Genomic DNA, 25,664 nt, shown 5'->3' with positions numbered 1-25,664 from the left:
TATATATATATATATATATATATATATATATATATATATATATATATATATATATATATATATATATATATATATATATATATATATATATATATATATATATATATATATATATATATATATATATATATATATATATATATATATATATATATATTACTGTTAAAATATTCATAAGTAGTGGTGGAAGTTCTTTTAATTATGAAACATTAAAATATTAATACATTATCTTAGCTACCACTGGAAAAAATATTTTTCGAAACTACGGAAAACAGTTCTTATCAAAACTATTTCACCTATTACCGTAATACCAGTAGTACATATTACCGTCAGCGATACACATGAATTAAGCGTCATCTCCGAATGAAGATATTTTACGGTTCTCGTAAGCGAATTTTCCATTAATCTTTATTTCATGAGCTTAGCTTTTATTTAATTTAAATTCATACACATTATTATTTGAGCATTAGTGTCAATAATAATATGCAGATTTTTCACGGTTATCCAAAACTCGAAGAAGTATCTTTTCTCCTTATTTTTGTTTTTTAGTTCAGAAGTGATTTTTTTTATTTCAATTAATACATATTACCAACAGGATTTAAGTATGATTATCGTCAATGGTAGTATGATGATTTCTTACGGTTCTTCTGTACAAATGAATACATTTACTCCATTACTTTTGCTTTCTAGTGCATAGCTTATTTCTTTTTTTCAATATACATATATTATTTTAATTAATCAAGCATCATTGGCGTCGATATTTTATGTTTCTCCAAAACGATTTAGTACTACTTTCCCATCAATTTTGCAATTGAATACATAAATATTTTTTTCTATTCCATTACCGTTGGTTTTAAATAAGTGATTTCTTAGAAACATGTTTCAAAAAATTAATTAAAAAAAATAGTGCGTGGAGTCCCTCCTCGCGGAAGAAGTTAAACTTCGCAACCTGCGACGTTAATTGTAGAAGAATCAGCTGTCGTAGAAGGATCACTAGTTCTATTCAACGACTCTTTTTCCTGCTCCGCTCGCTTTCGTGCTCTGTAGTCACGGTAATATTGTGCATTTTCCCCTCGTGGACCTCTTGTGGTTGCCTCATCGCCTCGCCATGGAAAATGTATTTGTATTAATAATGTATGTGAATGCGTCATAATGTAATTTCAGAGGAGAAAACCTAACAATCAATTGATATTCACAATAGACGTACCTTGACATAACCTTAAATTCGCCGCATTATCCGTGGGATTGTTTTCACTCATTTTTTGCAATTGTTATCCACTAAATTTGAAAATAAAAAATACTACCCTATTAAATTATATGTGTATCAAGGCAAACTAAAATAATGTTTATAGAAAAACAATACTTTTATTAGTTTTATGCTAGTGAGAACCAAAACACTATGGAGATGAATGAGGGAAAACTGGATCCTACCACGTGATTTCCCGGCCAATAAAAATGTAGCGTTAAACGTTTAACGCAACCTTGTTGGAAGTCGCATAAGAAGTATAACTTCATTAAAATGATAGCGCGTGATATCAGACAAAATTTAAATTTGGTGACGTAGACCACGCAGACGTAGGCAAAGGAATGAACTGGAATGGTACCTGGTCATTATTTTCAAGCAGGTCCTGGAATCTGTAATAGTATTTAATGAAAACAGAAATTTTTATAACAATACAAACCATTCTATCTATGGGAATGCCGTTTTCACAATAACGTTCTGGTAAGCAATCACAGATCTCGTCAGCAAAATGCCACTTTTTTATTAATGATTCGCACCAATCTGGTTTCAAATTTCCACATACCTTCGTTTGATTTACCCTGAAAGATGATTAAAATCGTGGATTTCATAATTTTTCTCACATTCATTTTAAAAAAAGTTGAAATATGGAGAAAAAAATGAATTAGTTGAAGAGTTTAGCGGGAGGTGGTTCTTAATGAGCAGTGGTAGCTAGTGACTGGAGAATCGGCGTCCGGCTCAGAAGGGATGGGGTTTGATTATGGACTCTGCTTAGACCCATGTATTTATCGTGTTGTAGTGGTTTGGCTTTCGGCCTTCCACCAGAGAGGTTCTGGGTTCAAATATGCTATGAACCATCAGGTACATGCTTATAAAACCTAGGAAGTTCTTTCATTTTTGTGCTGCTTCCTTTTCATGACTTGGCATGATACCGACATGACTCGGTATCCAGCAAAATGAAATATGAAATCCCTTCTTGTGAAGAGCGATTAATAAATGATTAATGAAGCATAATATTGGGTGAGTATCGCTGCGAAAATTTTCTAACTGGTTCAAAACGCTCTTACTATCAGAGTATATAAAATACTTTCGTTCGATTTTTCTTATGGCGTTCCACTGGGCGAAGCTAGTGTATAGGGAAACTTGTACAGTCGTCTGCTTCTACGCTTGTGTTCGTGAGGGAGCGTGTACTTGAAGTCATCAGCCATGATCATGAGCAAATAAAACTCCCTCTTGTCGTAGTCATTGACCACCTTAAGAGCTAGGTTGATTTCCTCGATGTCGAAAATGGAGGTGGGTGGACAATGTTGGAAACACACAGTGAACTGTTCCGGCTTTAGAGTGAGTCCCACTGTTGATGGATAATAGTCATCTCCGTAGCGATTGAACTTTCTAATATGATGATCTAGACTCTAGATTTATAAATTATAAGATTAGAATCTAGATCTAGATTATATTATGAAAAAGCTACAAATTTTCTAACAACAGAGAGATTTATTTGATTAAATATTAAAAGAGTTGTTCGATGTGAAGCTAGCTGATGTCGTGACACATACAATAGCGACGTAAAAACAATTCCCAGAAACGAAGATGTTTGGAAGATGACGTGCTTCGAGGATTTTACTTTTAGCGCAGAAAAAGTCACCAATATTTCATGCAACATTTCATAAAAATAAATTCATAAATTGCTAAATATAATGTTTTTCACTTATCTTGATATGAATTAATAAAAACAAAAAAAAAATATGTTTAATGAAAATCTGCGTCAGAGGGTTGGCGTCCGTGTTGTTGTCGTCTTTGTATAATATTAAAAGAGTGACTTTCTCAAATCATTTCCGATTTTTCAATTTCAGGTATATATCCATTCATTTATTTATCTTACCAAATGCATTTGGAATATTTTCTTGATTAAAATACACCCAAAGAGAGTCACTACATCAATCAATACTGGATCTACCCTTTTTACATATTCTTTGATAGAATATGATAGTCAAAAGTCTGACGAGTGATGAAAAGTATTAAGAGGATAAAATCTTATTGCAGAAGATGAGGTCACAAATCACGTTGTGAGAGGGAAAATCATGAAAAATCCATATTGGCGGTAGCAAAAAAAATGTAAAAAAAGATACAAACTTGTTTACAACAAAGGGTATTTGATGAATTATTATAAGAGTTGTTGGCATTCGTCGACGGTGTTAGAGTGACGTAAAAATAATTCCTAGAAACGAAGATGCTAGGTGTGCTTTTTCTGTCTCTTTTAGATTCAATGTTTACAAACATTTTCCCAGGAAATATTTTATATTAGGTATTACTCCTTTAGATTCCTTTTATCTTCCTGGCGTCATAATACAGTCTACACTGACGTAAAAACTGTTTCCAGACGCTCAGATGCCAGATGTATTTTTCCTGTATCCTTTGGAATCAAAGATTGCAAACATTTTTGTAGGGAAATATTCTATTTCATGTGTTAATTGAGATGTCTTTTATCTCCCTGACGTCATTATACAGTCTGCAGTGACATAAGAACAATTTCTAAATGAAAATACATCAGGAGTGTTATTCAACTGGCCTCTAGATTCAAAGATTGCAAATATTTTTCGGGGAAATATTCTGTGTTAGGTATTCATCCTTTAGATTCCTTTTATCTCCTTGACGTCATTGCACAGCCTAACAGTGACGTAAAAACAGTTTCGAGAAGCGAAGATGCCTGGTGTGCTTTTCGTGTCTATTCTAGATTCAAAGTGTGCAAACATTTTTCAAGGAAAAGTTCCATGGTAGGCATTCATCCTCTAGATTCCTTTTATCACAATTCTGGACTTGACAGTTTAGAGACACCCTCTATTGTATCGTTGAATATGACTAAAATAAGTTCTTTGCAAAACAAACCTTAAATATTTTTAAAATCATCATAAACAATGTTTTCCCACTTTTCTCTTCAGATATGTCGAATATCATATAATAAACAGATAGGATTTGGTAATGAAAAACATACTTTTCACTTACCCATCAAAATTACAGATAGTGATAGAAGGTAGTTCTGTTACTTTGCTGTTTGTAATACTGATATCAACAACAGTTTCATACTTCCAAAAAAGTCGTAGGAATTCAGAAGATTGATAAATATATCCCACTAAGCAAGACAGAAGGACCAATGTAAGGGCGCATTTCTTAAATATACTCTTAGCCAGAAGAATCTGTGGAACGCCACTCAGCATTGAATCCCGAAAAGCATGTTTCAAATAATTGGACCAAAATTTGATTTCTTTTTTATCAATTTTCCTGAAAGAAAAGTGAGATATAATTAGTTATGGTTTCTGCAAAAAGGTAACCACTAAATAGAATGAAAGTGCATCATTTTTTCAGAGGCAAAAATATATATATATATATATATATATATATATATATATATATATATATATATATATATATATATATATATATATATATATATATATATATATATATATATATATATATATATATATATATATATATCTCAAAGTACGAAAGGTAACGTCAGTTCAATATTATGCATTACGTTAAAAGTGTTTATTAATGGCCATGACAATGTGTAATAGGTTTAGAAGCATGTTTAAAAAATGAACTCAAAATTATATACATATCGTAAGCTACAGATGAACAATTAAATGCGGTAAACAAAAACAGTTGATGTAGGAGAATGCAAAAGAGAAATTAAAATCATCAAGAACCAGTATATTGGGGTAATTGAACTATAGCTTATTATCGGCTTTAAGTTTCATTATAAAATAAACTGGTTTTAAATTACTGAAATCTGAAATTTTATTTTAATAACCTCATCAGCGATTGCTACTAGTTGGGTAGATCTTTTTAATGTTTTCTCAATAATACATCGATTCGTGAACAAATGTGTGCATAATTAAGTCGATTTTTATTCACAAAAAAGTTTGAAAAGCTGTTTAAAGAAACGTCTTTGCGGAATATCACTCTAAGATAGAACAGAATAATTGTTATTGGTCTTGTTGTGTGTCTTATATCAGACGCGATAAGACGCTTATATCAAATTTAAAATTTGTTCCCCATGAGCAATCGATCTTAATTCTACCACAAATATTTATTAGGACTTTTTTGTCGAAAATAGTTAGCACCTCTTCATCTCTCGTGGTTAATGTGCATGTCTTGGATGCATTTAATAATGCAGACCTTATAAATTCTTTATATGCATTCTCAGAAATAAAAATCTTAGTTTTGACGAATCCAATTTCGTTAATTTTTATATATATATATATATATATATATATATATATATATATATATATATATATATATATTAAACTCCGAACTTCATAGTGGGAGATGAGATTGTTAAGTAGAATGACGAAACTAGAATGAAGACTAAATAGTGGAAAATAAAATGACGAAACAAGTCGACCGAGTTGTACGGTAGTCAAGGTGTTTGTCTTGTTCCAGGAAGGTCCCGGGTTCGAATCTTGCTTAGGGCATGTGTGTAATTTTGTTTTCTATGTGCCTTTGTGTTGTTTGGACGAATTTCGGTCTACTAACATGATGCCCTTGACTAAAGATAATTAGGTCTCTATTAGTTTTTTTTTTCGGAAAAAAATATTATGACTAGAAGTTTTTTTTTTTAATTTTAATGAAATCCGTTTCTTTAAAGTACTGACGATTATTGTTTCGTCACTTTAATGAAGTTCTTGCACGGAGCATATGCCTGGAAATGGTTACATCAAAAACAAAGAAAGTCTCATGAAATTTGAGTATCCATTTTACAGAGCTCAGAAATACTTTAAACTGAAATTTGTAAAATTATTGACAATTCAAATATGTAGTTATTTGCCTGAATTGTAGAAAAAAAATAACATGTACAACTAAAAAAATACCTCTCTAAGCTTATTGCTCTAATGTATATAGCTATCAACCTCAAATGTGAATAAGACAACTTCATGTACCTTGATTAACCTTGGGAGTTTGATTTTGTAAGGTTAAGTGAACTTCAAATAAACCTCAAATCTACCTTATCACTTAACCTTATCACATAAATGAACCATAAGTAAACCTCAAAACAGCTTAAATTTCTGTAAGAGTAGCCACATGAAAGGCCAAAATATCCAGCTTATAATTTTCAAAAACATCAGCCAAATTAAGTCCACCACGTTTACTGACAGAGGTGTTACAATTCTGTGTATTAATACGCGTGTAAATTTTCATTTCGAGATTTTAGGAAAGTAACCGTCCGGGAAATTGCTTTTGAAATTTCTTAACCAAAAGTTTTTTATGGTTGTATTGTAAAAGTTTGTATTTTTTTTACTTAATTATTTATTTATTTATTATTTTTCTTTTGCAAGGGTTAAAAATCTATCACGGTAGTTTATATTTATGATATTTAGATTGTGAAAAGTTTAATAGCTGTTCAAGATCTTTGATTTTTACAATCTCAACCTCTTTCTAAATCTTACTTGTTCCTCTTTTGATGTTTTATTCTACGAACTCGAGTCTTTTTGATGGAGAGGTTTTGGAAGGAAAATTTCAGCAAAGAAAAAGCAGTACTCAAGAAATCGAAAACTGCAATTAATGAAATTCCCAGCCACATACCAACATAGCCTCCAATGTTGCTAAAATGTTCAATGCTCTAAAACAGGAAAGTAATAAAACAGGTTATATTATATTATACTACATTATATTATATTACGTTACGTTACGTTACGTTACATTACATTACATTATATCATAAAATAAAAAAGAAAAGAGTTTTATACATCGTTCATGACCTTCTTTGTGTCAAACATCTTGATTACAATGTTCTTTGCTTTCGAAACAAAATGGCAAAAAATAAAATAGGAAAACATGATATTATAAATTAAGAATGATATTAAAAGAGCTTACTTCAAATTTTGGATTACTGTTATAAGTCGTCTTTCCCATATGGCCCAGGTGAACGTGAATTCCACTCTTAAAACTAGAAAAGATTTTTTAAAAATAAATATTAGACAGAAAATTTTATTTTATAGAGGATACTGCAATGACCAGCTTACGTACTATACACCATTTAGAATCCATATAAGAAAATAATACACTGATCGAAATGAAGTTCCAACTACAACAAAAAATTATTGTAAAGTAATGAAATTTCGACAATGTATTTTTCTGAGTAACATGTTTAATTGATTAAAGTTTCAATGTCACAGGTTAATGCAATTGAAAGGAAAATCGTTTCAAATGTGATGGTACATTAATACAGGGCTAAAGAGAATAGAAGGGCTGGTTCACTCCTTTGAAGAAACTCTGGCCGCGCTAATCCTCCGATTTTCTCTAGTGACGTTACTTTGGCGCGAAGCTCGCACTTTTACTTCAAGAACAAAGCGTTCGGCTTTACTAGCTCTAACTAATATTGGAGCATTTCTTTTTGTGACATATTCTAAGACATTTGTTATTTTCTATAATGACTTTCCTCAGTTTTTGCAGTGAATTTACAAGAATTTAAAACTATTATCAAAATGCCAGTTTGCGCGATTGCAACTTGAAAAATGTTTGATAGAAAAACAAAAGGAAAAAGTATAATTTTCCGCATGTTCCCTAAAGTAAATGAACAACTATGTAAAGAATGGATTCTGAAATGACACAGTTAATATAAAACAGCAATACGTTTATTCTGTCGTTAAGAACTTTTATAAAAATTCATTATCTAAATGGAAACCGCCTCGTTACTTCAAAAAGAAAGGCAGGTGAAAAAAATTAAAAAATGGATAAAGTCAAAAAAAATTAAAATGTAAATAAAAAGTATAAATGAAATATATAGTATACAGTTGAAATTCTCCTAATTTCATAACATATTTTTTAATGTAGTTATTCTAAATATTTACGATTTTTTTTAAAAATTATATTCTCTTCAATTTAAATATCGATAAATCATATCATCGTAAATTTAAATATCTATAAACAATTATAAAATTTCTAATGTCATTTAATAATGTGTATTTTTTTTCAGTAATTGGCGTTTAAGGTTGATGTTTCCTAATGATAAAGTATGAACAAATTGCTATTAACGGCATATTTTAAAATCGGGGATTCTAAATTTAACTCAACTTATTGTTATAAAAGAATATGTCGATAAAAAAGTGTCGATATATGCTTTCATTTTTCTCAATAATTAAAGTTAAAACTGAACTTTTTAAAATAAAGTATTTATAGTGTCATTTTCGCCAACTAGTAACATATTTTTATAAGTTTAAAATGGTATTTTTTTAATATAATGACCAAGAAAGTTTTTTTAAACTATGTTTATGAATGGAAATAATGTGTTAATTAGGTAAAATTTGAAAGCTAATAACCAGAAAAAGTCTAACTTATTTTTATAAAGAGGAAGATGGAAAGTTATTATAATATCTCTGCGTGCGATCTTCCGAGATCTGTGGACACAGTAACGTCATGAGGAGGGAAATCGTAGCTTAAGCTCTAAGAGCGGAGTGAACTAGCCCTTCTATTCTCTTTAGCCCTGACATTAATAACAGGTGAATCCACCAGAATTTTGTACGCAAGCAGGCAAACAGGCATGCATTGTGTCTTACAGATGCGTATTTCATTTCGCAGAATTGAGTTCCATATCTGTTGCACTCGATCAGTCGATAAGGGGATAACGCTGACTGTTTAAAAGTAAAGGTGCGTAGAATAACAAAGAGAGTCCTCCTGCTGTAATAGAAATCACTCCCCAGACCATTAATCCAGGTGTACGTCAGTATGTCTTGGTCAGAGACAGGTTGGTAGTTGGCGCCCACCCGGCATCCTTCCAACCAGCCTACTGATATCCCTGACACAAACGCTGAACCGATTTTTATTAGGAAAAAAAATGGATCTCATCTCTGAGTGAGCTCTAAATCGACACCACTCATACACGACAATAGTATGAAGTAAGTGGACTGCAAGCCCCTGAGCTGTAATTGACTTAGCCGGTTTTTAACAGTTCCTTGTGCCATAGCAGTGCCAACTGCAGCTCGAATTTCTGATGAAGATGTAGTATGGTGAGCCATAGTCATACGATGTACACAGTGATCTTGTGCCATGCGGAAGGCGCCATATGGCAGTCCAGAACCCAGTTCTTTTGCCGCAGTACCTTCCCTTTAACACTGCAGCCAACAATCATATACAGTATAGCTGTGATGGTTCAGGGGAGAGAGTGCTAGCCTCCAAATGAGGTGCATCAGATTCGAATCCCGGCAATGGTTGGTTGATTCGAATTCCGCACCCGGCTCTCACCAACCGCATTGCTAACGTAAAATATATATAGTAGTAAACCGGTCATGGATAAGAGTCTCTTTGTCGTCGAGCTAAACAAGGGAGATTTCAGTGGCTTTCCTCTCCATATAATGCAAATGCGGCTTTATTCTATCAAATAGTCCTCCACGAATTCAAATTTCTTCCAATACTTGATCCAGGAGTTCTCTTGTTTTCTGGATTGGGTTCAAAATTATAAGTCTACGGAGTTGAACATTAGTAGTAGCAAACCCAAAATTGAGTCGACTGTTTAACGAAGGTTATAAAATAAACTAAAACCATGCACAGTGGATCCATTTCTCCCCAGTCCTTCTGCAATATCTCGGCAAGAAATTCCACCTTCTCACAACCCTATTGCACGGCCACGTTCAAAGTCAGTGAGCTATTTATAATAACTTCGTCATTTTCTTAAAAGCATATTTGACTAAGAGCAACTCACCATGTAGAAATTTAACGAAAAATAACGCTTATAAACTGTAGATCACGTATTTAAAACAACCCTGATTTGCTTGTTCACAGTGGTGCTAAAAGTGTGATGAACCTGATTGGCTATTAAATTGAAACCTCCAATGTTTTGTCTACGATGATAGCACTTTCAGGCATCCAATCGTCTTTCAGGAAGTTTTTTTAATGGTTTACGATCTGTTAAAAGTTAATAATTTATTATTTACAATTTTTACACCGTACAAAGCATAAGGATAACTTTTTTCATTTAAGGAAAAAGAAGATTTTAACGTTGCGAATCTCATTAATACTTAGATGAAATGTTTAGAAGTAAATTGGATCCATTCTTTTCAAATTTTCGAATTTATGTCGAATTTATTATTACTGCGACTTATAAGTCTTTTAATAATTGATGTTCGAAGTGAAGTTTAAAAAATTGCTCTTTGGAGAACTCTTACAATTCTCTAACCTCTTTCAAAGCAGTGAAGAAATTAAAATTCGTTTGATTTGCCGGCTCATTCCTCGATTTGATTTACTGCTTTTATTTTCTTGTGTGCAACCCATAATTTTTATTAATTTTTAACAAGGCTTTCAAAAACATTTATTAGAAGTGATGATTTACGGCTTGAATTGTTTTGTTACTAACAAGTGCGATCCCTAAATATGAAATATTCTACGAAAAAGCCTATAGACTTACTCAGAATATTCTAATGGAACACTGCATTCGCCCTAAAAAGAAAAATAATATAAAAAATCGCAAGTCTGTTGTATAAGGAATGATTCCAATTATTTTTTAAATAGTAATACAGAAATGAAAAATATAGACGTAATATAATTAAATAATTAGGCAATGCACTTAAATAATAATAGCCTCATATTTAACTTAATCAACAGTAATGCTAAATAGTTTATTACAAGTATGGGTAGCTCAAATTCAAGTCATTTCTTCTTTATAAACTAAAAACAGAAATTCTAATTAAATTTATTTCGATATTTTGTAATTACCAGGAGGAATAAAAAGGTAATTACTCCAGGTGTAAGTTATGTTATACAAAAGTTGGCTACAAAGATAAAACTCTCAAGCTTGGTCCACGAGTTCTTTATAAAATAAGTAGCAAAAATAAAAATGTATCATTCCAGTATTTCATAATAGGGTACTTTCAACTCAAGTAGAAATGAATTAATTTTATTTCTAACCTTAAATTTAATTGGATAACTGTACGTGATGTCACGCGTATGTGTTGAACCTGATTGGCTTCAGTGAATCGATAAATGCATCGATACTGCGACGTCACTTGCAGGAATTCAACTGTCAGGCACAATTAAAAAAGCTCTAAATAACACTTTTTTCTCTGTGAGGTCTCAAATTTTTACTTATGTTTTATATATAAAATAAACAAAGTCATGTAGATTCATGTGGATAAAGTCACGTGTAATCACTTACGCGTAAAATGAGTTTTTGTGTAGATACCTCTATCTCTTATAATTTCAAAACCTTTTATGCTAGCCTCTTCAAATTTGAACAATATGTGAATGGGTCAGTTTAAGCCCCAGATCATGCTTAAAAAATAACTACACACTTCAATATTTTACTAGAATTTATTAATTATGCGATTGCCACACGATACGATAATCGATTCTGAGATTGCAAATCGAATTCATATTTAAAATTCAAGCCTTACTCGAAATAGCATTAAAACAGCATTTGATAACATAAACAAAAGCCCCGTTTCAGCACCCAATCAGAATCGATACCCGTGATGAGGACGCTCGCAGGTATCCAGTTAAAAGAAAACAAAAAACCTAATGATTACAAGGAGTTTCACAGATGTAATTAAAAATAATTTTTAAAAAATTATCAACACATCAATCTAACTAATAGTCAACCCTTAGCGTAGTCCTCAAAACGCTATGATTTAAGTATTTTATCATAGCGTTTTTTTAAAAAAAGCGCACTAATAAAGAAAAACGCGTCTCCTTTTTATACACTCTAACATTGGAGTTGAAACTCTTAATATATATTTCTCTGTGTTCCAAGCAGTCTTCTGTTAATACTTTAAGAAATTATGAACGAATTTTTACGTGGGAACAGGAAGGAAATAAGGAATGGTTATGGATATTGCAAGGTAGACTTATGCTAGCTCTATGCATTGTTTCTCTTAAATACAATTTCAAATATAATAATCTTTCAAGGTAAAAGTAGTTTAGAATCGACTTACCTCGCGACTTTCAGAAACATCCATAGAAGCTTCATAGAACTCATCACTATAAATATTTAAAAAGAATTGCATATTTATTTCTATGTTGAGTACATATTTCATGTTGCATTTTGACTCTATTAGCATTGTTAAAAGGTAAATATGAACAACATTATAAATTTATCATGGCTTTTATGAAGACTGCCGTCACATGGAATAACACATTTTTCTGATAATATGCTATTTTTACAACGATTGTGAGTTTGCGAAAGTTCTTTATTATTGTTTGAACGTTTAACCAGTCTTTACCTTGACCCTCTATGCAAATTCTGAAAAAAAAATGACGCTTTCTGAAGAAAAAAAAGTCATTATGAAGAAAAGTCATAGTATTGTGAAAATTGAAATCGTTTCTGACAAATGTTTTAATATTTGAAAACTTATTACAAAGCTGGTTTTGCAAATTCCTGGAGAAAAAACCGAATATTCATCGATTATTCATGGAAGTTATTCATCGATTTTGATAATTTGGGTGGAAAAATCTCTCCAAATTATTATTTTTTACTAGCCATGTATTTGAATTATTTCTTCGACATCAGAAAACTCTCCACAATAAAGTAGAATTTTAAAATTTTACGTTGACACTTAAGTTAATACTTCATATGACGGACCTTTTCCCTTAAAAAACATTGGTAAAATTCCAGAGAAAAAAAACCGGTTTGAAGAAGATTTTTACCCCTTAATTGGTATTTTAATTTATGAATTAAATTACCACATCTATATCCATTTTCCTGGCGAATCCAAGGTAACAAACCAATTGGATCGATTCTTAACTTCAGTAGGATTTTTCATTAAAAATCTTTTTCTCACTACCATCTATTACGCTTTTACTTAACACTTTGTAATATGCAAATTTTACTATCGAAATATTATTTTACTTACTTTTTTAGAGTTGATAGTAAGTACATGATATCACTATTTCTCTTCTCCCTATATATTTTGTCTGTATTTTAATTTTTATTTAATTGATATTTTAAATTCTCTTAAAAAATTATTTTTTCTCTTATATATATATATATATATATATATATATATATATATATATATATATATATATATATATATATATATATATATATATATATATATATATATATATATATATATATATATATATATATAGGGTAAACCAACCAGTGAAGGAACACTACCCAGTGAAGGAACATTTCATATATATTGATTAAAAATAAGAATTTGAAAGTTTTTTTTAAGATTGATTGGTAACAATAGCTTACTGCCAAACAATAGGAAGTCATCTAGCAATATTTTGGATTACCTGGTCAAATAGAATTCTCTGGAAAAATTTTTGAATCTGTTATTATCTCTGCAACACCTTGTTTCGTTGAAAAAATTATAAGGTGAGTGTTTGTATTTATATGTTTGAAGTGGAATTAATTGCATGTAGTAGTCTTATTTTTCTCACTGTGAAAAAGAGAATTCAAAATATAGTTATTGAAGTTACGTTTTATTTTTTTTAAAGTACCATAGCATAATCAAGTACTGAGATAAGGGGGTGTTTATTCACTGGATCACCAAACGATGAAAAACCAGTGAAGGAACAAGTGTTCCTTTACTGGGTTTTTCTCCCAGTTAATGAAAATAAAAGAAATTTTTTAATTTTCTTGTACTTTTAGTCATATTATACATCAAAATTCTGTTTAAAAGACAAAAAACAACTTCTAACCAGTGAAGGAACAGGCATGTTTCTTCACTGGATCACCAAACGATGAAGAACCAGTGAAGGAACAAGTGTTTCTTTACTGGGTTCATTTCCCAGTTAATGAAAATAAAAGAAATTTTTTAATTTTCTTGTACTTTTAGTCATATTATACATCAAAATTCTGTTTAAAAGACAAAAAACAACTTCTAACCAGTGAAGGAACAGGCATGTTTCTTCACTGGATCACCAAACGATGAAGAACCAGTGAAGGAACAAGTGTTTCTTTACTGGGTTCATTTCCCAGTTAATGAAAATAAAAGAAATTTTTTAATTTTCTTGTACTTTTAGTCATATTATACATCAAAATTCTGTTTAAAAGACAAAAAACAACTTCTAACCAGTGAAGGAACAGGCATGTTTCTTCACTGGATCACCAAACGATGAAGAACCAGTGAAGGAACAAGTGTTTCTTTACTGGGTTCATTTCCCAGTTAATGAAAATAAAAGAAATTTTTTAATTTTCTTGTACTTTTAGTCATATTATACATCAAAATTCTGTTTAAAAGACAAAAAACAACTTCTAACCAGTGAAGGAACAGGCATGTTTCTTCACTGGATCACCAAACGATGAAGAACCAGTGAAGGAACAAGTGTTTCTTTACTGGGTTCATTTCCCAGTTAATGAAAATAAAAGAAATTTTTTAATTTTCTTGTACTTTTAGTCATATTATACATCAAAATTCTGTTTAAAAGACAAAAAACAACTTCTAACCAGTGAAGGAACAGGCATGTTTCTTCACTGGATCACCAAACGATGAAGAACCAGTGAAGGAACAAGTGTTTCTTTACTGGGTTCATTTCCCAGTTAATGAAAATAAAAGAAATTTTTTAATTTTCTTGTACTTTTAGTCATATTATACATCAAAATTCTGTTTAAAAGACAAAAAACAACTTCTAACCAGTGAAGGAACAGGCATGTTTCTTCACTGGATCACCAAACGATGAAGAACCAGTGAAGGAACAAGTGTTTCTTTACTGGGTTCATTTCCCAGTTAATGAAAATAAAAGAAATTTTTTAATTTTCTTGTACTTTTAGTCATATTATACATCAAAATTCTGTTTAAAAGACAAAAAACAACTTCTAACCAGTGAAGGAACAGGCATGTTTCTTCACTGGATCACCAAACGATGAAGAACCAGTGAAGGAACAAGTGTTTCTTTACTGGGTTCATTTCCCAGTTAATGAAAATAAAGGAAATTTTTTAATTTTCTTGTACTTTTAGTCATATTATACATCAAAATTCTGTTTAAAAGACAAAAAACAACTTCTAACCAGTGAAGGAACAGGCATGTTTCTTCACTGGATCACCAAACGATGAAGAACCAGTGAAGGAACAAGTGTTTCTTTACTGGGTTCATTTCCCAGTTAATGAAAATAAAAGAAATTTTTTAATTTTCTTGTACTTTTAGTCATATTATACATCAAAATTCTGTTTAAAAAACAAAAAACAACTTCTAACCAGTGAAGGAGCAGGCATGTTTCTTCACTGGATCACCAAACGATGAAGAACCAGTGAAGGAACAAGTGTTTCTTTACTGGGTTCATTTCCCAGTTAATGAAAATAAAAGAAATTTTTTAATTTTCTTGTACTTTTAGTCATATTATACATCAAAATTCTGTTTAAAAGACAAAAAACAACTTCTAACCAGTGAAGGAACAGGCATGTTTCTTCACTGGATCACCAAACGATGAAGAACCAGTGAAGGAACAAGTGTTTCTTTACTGGGTTCATTTCCCAGTTAATGAAAATAAAAGAAATTTTTTAATTTTCTTGTACTTTTAGTCATATTATACATCAAAATTCTGTTTAAAAGACAAAAAACAACTTCTAACCAGTGAAGGAACAGGCATGTTTCTTCACTGGATCACCAAACGATGAAGAACCAGTGAAGGAACAAGTGTTTCTTTACTGGGTTCATTTCCCAGTTAATGAAAATAAAAGAAATTTTTTAATTTTCTTGTACTTTTAGTCATATTATACATCAAAATTCTGTTTAAAAGACAAAAAACAACTTCTAACCAGTGAAGGAACAGGCATGTTTCTTCACTGGATCACCAAACGATGAAGAACCAGTGAAGGAACAAGTGTTTCTTTACTGGGTTCATTTCCCAGTTAATGAAAATAAAGGAAATTTTTTAATTTTCTTGTACTTTTAGTCATATTATACATCAAAATTCTGTTTAAAAGACAAAAAACAACTTCTAACCAGTGAAGGAACAGGCATGTTTCTTCACTGGATCACCAAACGATGAAGAACCAGTGAAGGAACAAGTGTTTCTTTACTGGGTTCATTTCCCAGTTAATGAAAATAAAAGAAATTTTTTAATTTTCTTGTACTTTTAGTCATATTATACATCAAAATTCTGTTTAAAAGACAAAAAACAACTTCTAACCAGTGAAGGAACAGGCATGTTTCTTCACTGGATCACCAAACGATGAAGAACCAGTGAAGGAACAAGTGTTTCTTTACTGGGTTCATTTCCCAGTTAATGAAAATAAAAGAAATTTTTTAATTTTCTTGTACTTTTAGTCATATTATACATCAAAATTCTGTTTAAAAGACAAAAAACAACTTCTAACCAGTGAAGGAACAGGCATGTTTCTTCACTGGATCACCAAACGATGAAGAACCAGTCAAGGAACAAGTGTTTCTTTACTGGGTTCATTTCCCAGTTAATGAAAATAAAAGAAATTTTTTAATTTTCTTGTACTTTTAGTCATATTATACATCAAAATTCTGTTTAAAAGACAAAAAACAACTTCTAACCAGTGAAGGAACAGGCATGTTTCTTCACTGGATCACCAAACGATGAAGAACCAGTGAAGGAACAAGTGTTTCTTTACTGGGTTCATTTCCCAGTTAATGAAAATAAAAGAAATTTTTTAATTTTCTTGTACTTTTAGTCATATTATACATCAAAATTCTGTTTAAAAGACAAAAAACAACTTCTAACCAGTGAAGGAACAGGCATGTTTCTTCACTGGATCACCAAACGATGAAGAACCAGTGAAGGAACAAGTGTTTCTTTACTGGGTTCATTTCCCAGTTAATGAAAATAAAGGAAATTTTTTAATTTTCTTGTACTTTTAGTCATATTATACATCAAAATTCTGTTTAAAAGACAAAAAACAACTTCTAACCAGTGAAGGAACAGGCATGTTTCTTCACTGGATCACCAAACGATGAAGAACCAGTGAAGGAACAAGTGTTTCTTTACTGGGTTCATTTCCCAGTTAATGAAAATAAAAGAAATTTTTTAATTTTCTTGTACTTTTAGTCATATTATACATCAAAATTCTGTTTAAAAAACAAAAAACAACTTCTAACCAGTGAAGGAGCAGGCATGTTTCTTCACTGGATCACCAAACAATGAAGAACCAGTGAAGGAACAAGTGTTTCTTTACTGGGTTCATTTCCCAGTTAATGAAAATAAAAGAAATTTTTTAATTTTCTTGTACTTTTAGTCATATTATACATCAAAATTCTGTTTAAAAGACAAAAAACAACTTCTAACCAGTGAAGGAACAGGCATGTTTCTTCACTGGATCACCAAACGATGAAGAACCAGTGAAGGAACAAGTGTTTCTTTACTGGGTTCATTTCCCAGTTAATGAAAATAAAAGAAATTTTTTAATTTTCTTGTACTTTTAGTCATATTATACATCAAAATTCTGTTTAAAAGACAAAAAACAACTTCTAACCAGTGAAGGAACAGGCATGTTTCTTCACTGGATCACCAAACGATGAAGAACCAGTGAAGGAACAAGTGTTTCTTTACTGGGTTCATTTCCCAGTTAATGAAAATAAAGGAAATTTTTTAATTTTCTTGTACTTTTAGTCATATTATACATCAAAATTCTGTTTAAAAGACAAAAAACAACTTCTAACCAGTGAAGGAACAGGCATGTTTCTTCACTGGATCACCAAACGATGAAGAACCAGTGAAGGAACAAGTGTTTCTTTACTGGGTTCATTTCCCAGTTAATGAAAATAAAAGAAATTTTTTAATTTTCTTGTACTTTTAGTCATATTATACATCAAAATTCTGTTTAAAAAACAAAAAACAACTTCTAACCAGTGAAGGAACAGGCATGTTTCTTCACTGGATCACCAAACGATGAAGAACCAGTGAAGGAACAAGTGTTTCTTTACTGGGTTCATTTCCCAGTTAATGAAAATAAAAGAAATTTTTTAATTTTCTTGTACTTTTAGTCATATTATACATCAAAATTCTGTTTAAAAGACAAAAAACAACTTCTAACCAGTGAAGGAACAGGCATGTTTCTTCACTGGATCACCAAACGATGAAGAACCAGTGAAGGAACAAGTGTTTCTTTACTGGGTTCATTTCCCAGTTAATGAAAATAAAAGAAATTTTTTAATTTTCTTGTACTTTTAGTCATATTATACATCAAAATTCTGTTTAAAAGACAAAAAACAACTTCTAACCAGTGAAGGAACAGGCATGTTTCTTCACTGGATCACCAAACGATGAAGAACCAGTGAAGGAACAAGTGTTTCTTTACTGGGTTCATTTCCCAGTTAATGAAAATAAAAGAAATTTTTTAATTTTCTTGTACTTTTAGTCATATTATACATCAAAATTCTGTTTAAAAGACAAAAAACAACTTCTTACCAGTGAAGGAAAAGGCATGTTTCTTCACTGGATCACCAAACGATGAAGAACCAGTGAAGGAACAAGTGTTTCTTTACTGGGTTCATTTCCCAGTTAATGAAAATAAAAGAAATTTTTTAATTTTCTTGTACTTTTAGTCATATTATACATCAAAATTCTGTTTAAAAGACAAAAAATAACTTCTAACCAGTGAAGAAACAGGTATGTTCCTTCACTGGGAATACTTCCAGTGAATGAACCGTAATGTGTCAAATATGATTTTACTTGACTCTAGGATAAGTAATTCTGCTATATAGGGGTCATTCTCACTGAAAAGGTATAAATAGACTAAAACATTTTCTTAAATTGAAGTAATTAAAAAAGTGATAAAAAATTACATACATGCCTTTTTTTATTTTTGTTATATGTCCTTATAATAATGGTCAAGTTTCCTATTTAATTTTTTACAAAATTTAAAATATTTTAAATTCTGCCTTGTCCACGGAGGAGATGTAATAGTCAACGGAGAAGACATTTTATGTTATAAAATATAAAATGTCAATGAAATTAATTCATTAATTATTAAGTACAACTGATATGAATTTAACAATTATAAGTAAATAATAAAATATTTCATTATTAGAGATAGAGCTACTTCCGATTAATGATGCTGCTATGAAAGGAAACATCCATTTTTAACCTAGGTGTACAATTTTTTAAGTAACTCTTACTGAATATTAATAAATTGAAATGTAAAGACTATTGAAATAAAAATTCAAACTCCACATTAAAGTTGAGTGTTGAGGGTACTCTTTTATGAACTTTTTATGCAAGTTAAACATACTGTCATCCAAATAATGTTTTTGTTTTTTCTCTTTTCTTCCTGTTATTGTTTCTTTTCTCCCTGGGCACAAACGGCTTGCTCTATCAATTTCTAGAAATTTAGGTACATTTAATCACGATTTTTCTGTTAAATCTTTTTCTGATACACATTTTTGCTCTTTCTTCCTTTTTTTTTTTTTTACTTTCTTCAAACAATATAGGGTTTTCTTTTAATTCATGTATAGCTTGTCTCATACTAAGTTTTTTCTATTCCCTTCTCTTTTGCATCTGAACATTTGATTGCTTTCTTTTTCTACATTTTGGTTTTACCATTTTTCTTCTAAAATTTGAAGAGAAAAAAATGCTAAACATCACAGAAATTATTTAGAAAAATTGCCAATATTTACTTCTCATATAAGAAAAAGTTAAACTTAATTGATTTTCTTTAAAAATACAAACAAATTAACACATTTGTTCCATTTTAAAAAATATCAATTAAAAGAAAATAGTTTTTTGATTATTAAAATTGTATTATGGTTGTCTAACACATTGTCTCTTTCATTGACTGTGTCTTCTCCTCCGTGGACTTGTTATGTCCACGGAGGAGACAAAAACTAGTTCTTGAATTTTACTGATTTTTAATTTTTAAGTTACAAAAATAGGGCAGTTCTTTTTATTAAATATACTATTTTTGCAATCTAAAATTCATCTATCAAAAATAAAATAATTTTCTCTTACCTTCGTTATGATGTCCACGGAGTATACGGTGAGAACTTTGCCAAACCCCAGTAGAACACAACAATCCAAAACTGACACCAAAGAGAGCAAAAACAACTGATAGTTAACATTAGAAAATGGAATGATTACCTTTCCCAGCAGCTGTCTTACAGGGATTTCGCATATGCTGCCCTTTATTGCATATTGACCAACTATATTAATTGTCTACGGAGGGAGATTTCATTTTTGATGGACAAAGTTTACTAGTCATTTATTTTATAAAAAAAAAAATTTCTAAAAAAATATTAAATAAAAAGTTACTATAAACATTTAACTAGGTAAAACTACAAAAATCATTAAAATAACATTTAAATTGTTTAACAGCCATTAGAAATTATTTTGTGTCACAGACGTTGGGACGTCCACGGAGGGGATTTTGAAGTTATGTTTATTAAAAAATAAGAATGAAATATTAAATACATTTGGCAGAAATGCATATGATTTGTTAGTTAGAACTTTGCGAAAAATGATGAAGAAAAATATTTAGAAATCTGCTGTATTTAGAAATCTACTGTATTTATTACTAAGGGACTTAAAAAATCACCTTTCTGTGAGAATGACCCATGGAGGACAACCGAAATTTTGTTAAAAATTGTATGAATAATTCCTGAAATAATTTCTGTTCAAAATGTTAATTTAATAGCTTAATTTATGAAAAAATTATAATTTATATTTATTAATGGGGTGTGTAGTTACATCAAATGTTAGGCAACTTAATAAACTATGTTTACAAATCGAAAACTAATTAAATATAATCATAAAAATTTGAAAAGAACATTTTTTCGCTGGCTTTTGCACCAATAAGCTTTGCACTCCTAATAAGCTATCATTATAGGATAGCAACGTGATTATATAATTTCTAAAAACTACTTTACGATGTTAGAATTTAGAAGCAAGCTCCTCAACAAAAAACAGAGTTAAACAGAAACGATACTCAATTTCTTCAGAAGCTTGAGAGGAAAATCCGTCAAGATATGTTGCAAATTTTTAACGCAGCATAGACTAAAGAGTCTAGTATCAAAAATATCCAAGAACCTGTACTTTTTTCAATATGGAAGAAGTACGTATTAAAAGAAGACCACTTGGTTAAGTCAAACTTAGAAGCTGAAGCTAGTATTGATAATGAATGCATCTTAGATATCGAATTTGAAATGAGTCCTCATGCTGATCCTCTCTTAGTTGAAAAAAGAAATGATTCTATAAGTAAAATCAGTACTTCTAAAGATCCTCTAGATCAGGGTTTCTTAACCTGTGGTTCATGGACCCCTTAGGGGTCCATGGGTCATATTTTGGAGGTTCACCAACTGCTCCTAATTTTTAAAGCGTTTCTATCAATAATATTTAAATAACATTGATCTTTTTTTCTTTCTAAAAGGTGAAAATACATACATATTTAAAACTAGGTGATCGAGATACCCCAAATTCAGTACGGACTGCACACAGCCCCCTAATATCCCTATCATATTTTCAACATCCTCCACTAACCGGCTTTCAGTTTGCACCATCAGGGGCAACCCCCTGATGACGTCCGCTGTACTATTTTTATTATCCCCTATCAAGCTACGTACATTTGACATCTTGTTCAGGTTACTAGATCTAGAATTTATTACTAAGAAGAAAGCCCAGTTTTTGAAATCTGGAACATTAGACAAACTTGTGTTTGATATTCCATAAAAACCTCTGGTTGTGGCATCTCTCAAAGTTGCATATCATATTGCTGAAAGCAAGAAACCGCATACTATTGGAGAGACGTTATTTAAGCCATGTGCGCTGGAGATGGTTGAATTATTTTGTAGATTGGAACAGAGAAAAAAAACTTGAGGCAATTCCATTTTCAAATGATGTGACACATTCAAGAACAGTTGAAATTTCTTGCAATATCTTGAAAAAGATCATCGATGAATTGAAAGTATCGCCATTTCCCTTTAGTATGCAACTGGATGAAACTACAGATATCTCGAATTATAGTCAACTTCTTGTTTTTGTTCGTTACGTGTCTCTTGATACTATCAAAGAAGAATTTTTATTTTGTGAGTCTCTTTTGTAAACTACAAAGACAGTTGATGTTTTAGAAATGCTAAATGTTTTCCTTACCAAACAAGACTTTGACTGAAAAAGAAAATTTCATTCATTTCGTACAGATGGAGCACCTGTGATGCTTGGCAATAAATCTGGTTTTGCCCTGTTGGTAAAAAAAAAGTCTCCTAATGTTCTTGTTACTCATTGTTTTTTACATAAACATGCGCTGGCTACAAAAACTCTTCCAACCAGCTTAAGAGAAGCATTATTAAAAGTTATTAAAACTGTAAGTTTTATTAGACGTAGAGCTCTTAATCATCGTCTCCTTAAAACGCTGTGTCAAGAAATGAACGCAGAACATGAGGTACTTCTGTACCACACGGAATTGCGCTGGCTGTCACGAGGGCAGATTTTGAAACAATTTTTCATGTTGAAGATCGAATTATCACTTGTTCTAGAAGAAAAAGATAACTCATTCTTCAAATATTAAAACAAAAAAGATTTTACCTATAAATTGGCTTACCTGGCAGATAATTTTAACCACATGAACAATATAAGTCTTTTAATTCAAGGACCCGATATCACCATTATGGATGCAACTGAGAAATTACAAGCATTCTAATTGAAGATGACATTTTGAAAAAAAAAATTCAAAGTGAGATATATGCAAACTTTTAAATGTTGGACGAAGTGCTTTCTGAAAATGGATCTTAGCAAGATAATTTGTTACTGAATAACTTAAAAAATGAAATCTGTGAACATATGGAAGTACTCCAAGTTTCATTGAAAAAATATTTTAATTTAGATGAGATAAAGATAAAAGATGAGTTGTGGATTCGTCATCCCTTTCTTTGTGATATTGACTGTATCGATGATATGAACCTTGCCAAAGATGAGCTTATTGATCTTAGAACAAAGTCCTTGCTAAAAATGGATTTCGATTCAAAAACACTCAGAGAGTTCTGGTCTTCTGTGAAAGAAGCCTACCCATTGCTTGTGAAGCGAGCTATTTCAGCTATAATTCCGTTAGCTACAGTGTAGCTTAACGAAGCCGGACTTTCCACAGTTGTGACAATAAAAACAAAACATCGTTATCGATTGAATGTTGAACATGTTATGCTCGTTGCTTTGTCGAAAACCATCCCTCTATTCAATTTATTAATTAAGAAAAAGCAGCACAACCTTCAGACTAAAAATTTTAATTTTGAATATTTTGTATACTATTGAAATAATAAAATTAAATGCTAAAATAAATTAAATACTAAAAATTGATGTTTTTTTGCAATTTTTTTTCTCAGAGGGGTGGTTCGTGACTTCTTAAAAAACTTTAAAAGGGGTCCATTGTATCAATAAAGTTAAGAAACACTGCTCTAGATTTAAGTCAACAAGAGATGGATTTGCCTCAAACTTCAAAACACCTTTCCCCCGCCTACTTTCGAGAAAGGCTACTAGAAATGTTGCTGAAAAATCAGAAGAAGTTTGGAAGAACCATTTACATTTGCCAAATATTGATGATAAAAAAAAAGGTCAAATAAGAAGAAAAACGAATAAATTACCTTTTGCACTAACTTCAGAGAAATGGCAAAAATTTCAAGAGGCTGAAAGATCTAAAAAAAGTTAAAACAGGAGAACATAGAAAAGAAAAAGAAAGAAAAAATACTTAAAAAAGAAAAAAAGCTTCCAGAAATAAGAGGAAAAAGAGTAAACAAAAAGATGATAAAATAATAATGATAATAAACACATCGGATGACACAATGATTTAGATTTGACTGTCAAATTATAAGAAAGAATGATTTTTTTAAATTTATTTTGTATTTAACATCACTTTAATTTCTAGTTCATGATTACAGAAAAAAGTTAGTATTTTACAAGTACTTGTATGTTATAATTTCACAAATAGTCTTGTTTTTATATATTTGTATGGCTAAAAAATTCATAAAGAGCATTAAAAAATAACCAAAATTAAGTGTTCCTTTACTGGGCAATTTTGTGTTCCTTCACTGGTAAGAGCTGTTCCTTCACTGGGTCTTCTTACTACTTGTTATTTGAACCTCCAAAACTTTAAAACAATATTAAGTAAGTTCTCTACAATTTTTTTGCATAGTTTGCAATTAGTAACAATTATGTTGACACAGTCATTTAACTGAAATTACGAATTTTGAAATTAATATGATTTTTTAAAAGGCAAGCGAAGCTTAAGTGTTCCTTCACTGGTTAGTTTACCCTATATATATATATATATATATATATATATATATATATATATATATATATATATATATATAGTTTACCCTATATATATATATATATATATATATATATATATATATATATATATATATATATATATATATATAGTTTACCCTATATATATATATATATATATATTTATAAAAATCCGGGGGAAAAAAGTACAATCAAACCTCGATATCTCGAACTTGAAGGGAGAGGAGAAAAAATTCGAGATACCGAAAATTCGTATTATCGAAAATCGCATGTTATCGATGGTAAAATAAGGAAAAATGAGCTTTACATCCCTCATTTACTATTCCATATTTATTCTAAAAACACTTTTTACACTTAAAAAGATTCAATAGTTGCTTGCTTTAGAGATGTGTAAGAAAGTTTGTCTATAACACTTTCTAAGTGGACTATGACTTTAAATTTCTCCTCTGACATATTCAGCTGCCTCTCAATAAATCTCCTTACAGTGTCCACTGCAGAAAGTGTTTGTTTGAGAATTGATTATGATTATGAGAATTAGCTCTATATTCTTAATTATTTTTTTTTCAGAAAAAAAATCTACACTATTTATATAGAAAAAAATTGTATTTATGGAACTTAAAACACTATTTATGGAAAAGAATAATAAATATAAATAAAAATATTTTTTTAAATACTTTTAAAAAATAATATGAATAATAATTCTTCTCTTGTCCTTTTTTTTATTATTTTTCATCTTTTCTCAATTTTTCGAGTACTACGAACTATCTTGTTTATCTGAAAAAATCTTAATAATGAAACATATTCCACTTTTTTTTGGCAAATAGAAACCATCCTTTTTAAGGGATGCTAGGCTTAATTAAAAATTAATGATACTTCTTTTTTATACAGAAATTTGCTTTTGTTTCAGGAATATAATTTGTAAAATAATAACTTACAAGCACGCAGGTCCACAGTTTTTGAGCTGGCAATCAATAATTTCTTTTGATATTTCTTCTGTTATCCTCTCTGAAATAAACAACCGAAAATTTATGACTTTTTAACTATACAAAACAATCACTTTTTAACTATATTAAAAGTTACTTTTTGATTATATTCATTATTCACCTGATATTAGTAATTTATAATTTAAACCTGAGCAAAAATATTACATTGAAGTAGAGCACTTTTTCAAAAAGTGGGAATGATAAACAAAACTCGAGATAATATTGATATTCATGACATAAATATTTACCAAATATGCAAAATACCTAATTTTCTAAGTTCCACTAGAACTTCTTA

General features: G+C 30.3%; 1 protein-coding gene across 1 annotated transcript in view; it reads right to left on the bottom strand.

Moving 5' to 3' along the window:
- Positions 1-25,385, bottom strand: part of LOC139425595 (uncharacterized) — a 53,821-nt gene extending 28,436 nt beyond the window's left edge. Inside the window, exons 1-7 of the mRNA XM_087149650.1 lie at positions 25,322-25,385; positions 12,169-12,214; positions 10,647-10,678; positions 7,121-7,193; positions 6,694-6,866; positions 4,244-4,519; positions 1,683-1,821 (exon numbers count right to left, since the gene is read on the bottom strand). Coding sequence (XP_087005776.1) covers positions 1,683-1,821; positions 4,244-4,519; positions 6,694-6,866; positions 7,121-7,193; positions 10,647-10,678; positions 12,169-12,192 — 717 coding nt within the window. The 5' untranslated portion in view covers positions 12,193-12,214; positions 25,322-25,385. The remainder of the gene's footprint in view (positions 1-1,682; positions 1,822-4,243; positions 4,520-6,693; positions 6,867-7,120; positions 7,194-10,646; positions 10,679-12,168; positions 12,215-25,321) is intronic.
- Between the last annotated feature and the right edge of the window lie 279 nt (positions 25,386-25,664).

Source organism: Parasteatoda tepidariorum, chromosome 8, assembly GCF_982258835.1.
Source record: "Parasteatoda tepidariorum strain Cologne lab strain chromosome 8, Ptep-v5.0, whole genome shotgun sequence".
Taxonomy (NCBI): domain Eukaryota; kingdom Metazoa; phylum Arthropoda; class Arachnida; order Araneae; family Theridiidae; genus Parasteatoda; species Parasteatoda tepidariorum.
This window is presented reverse-complemented; position numbering and strand designations above follow the sequence as displayed.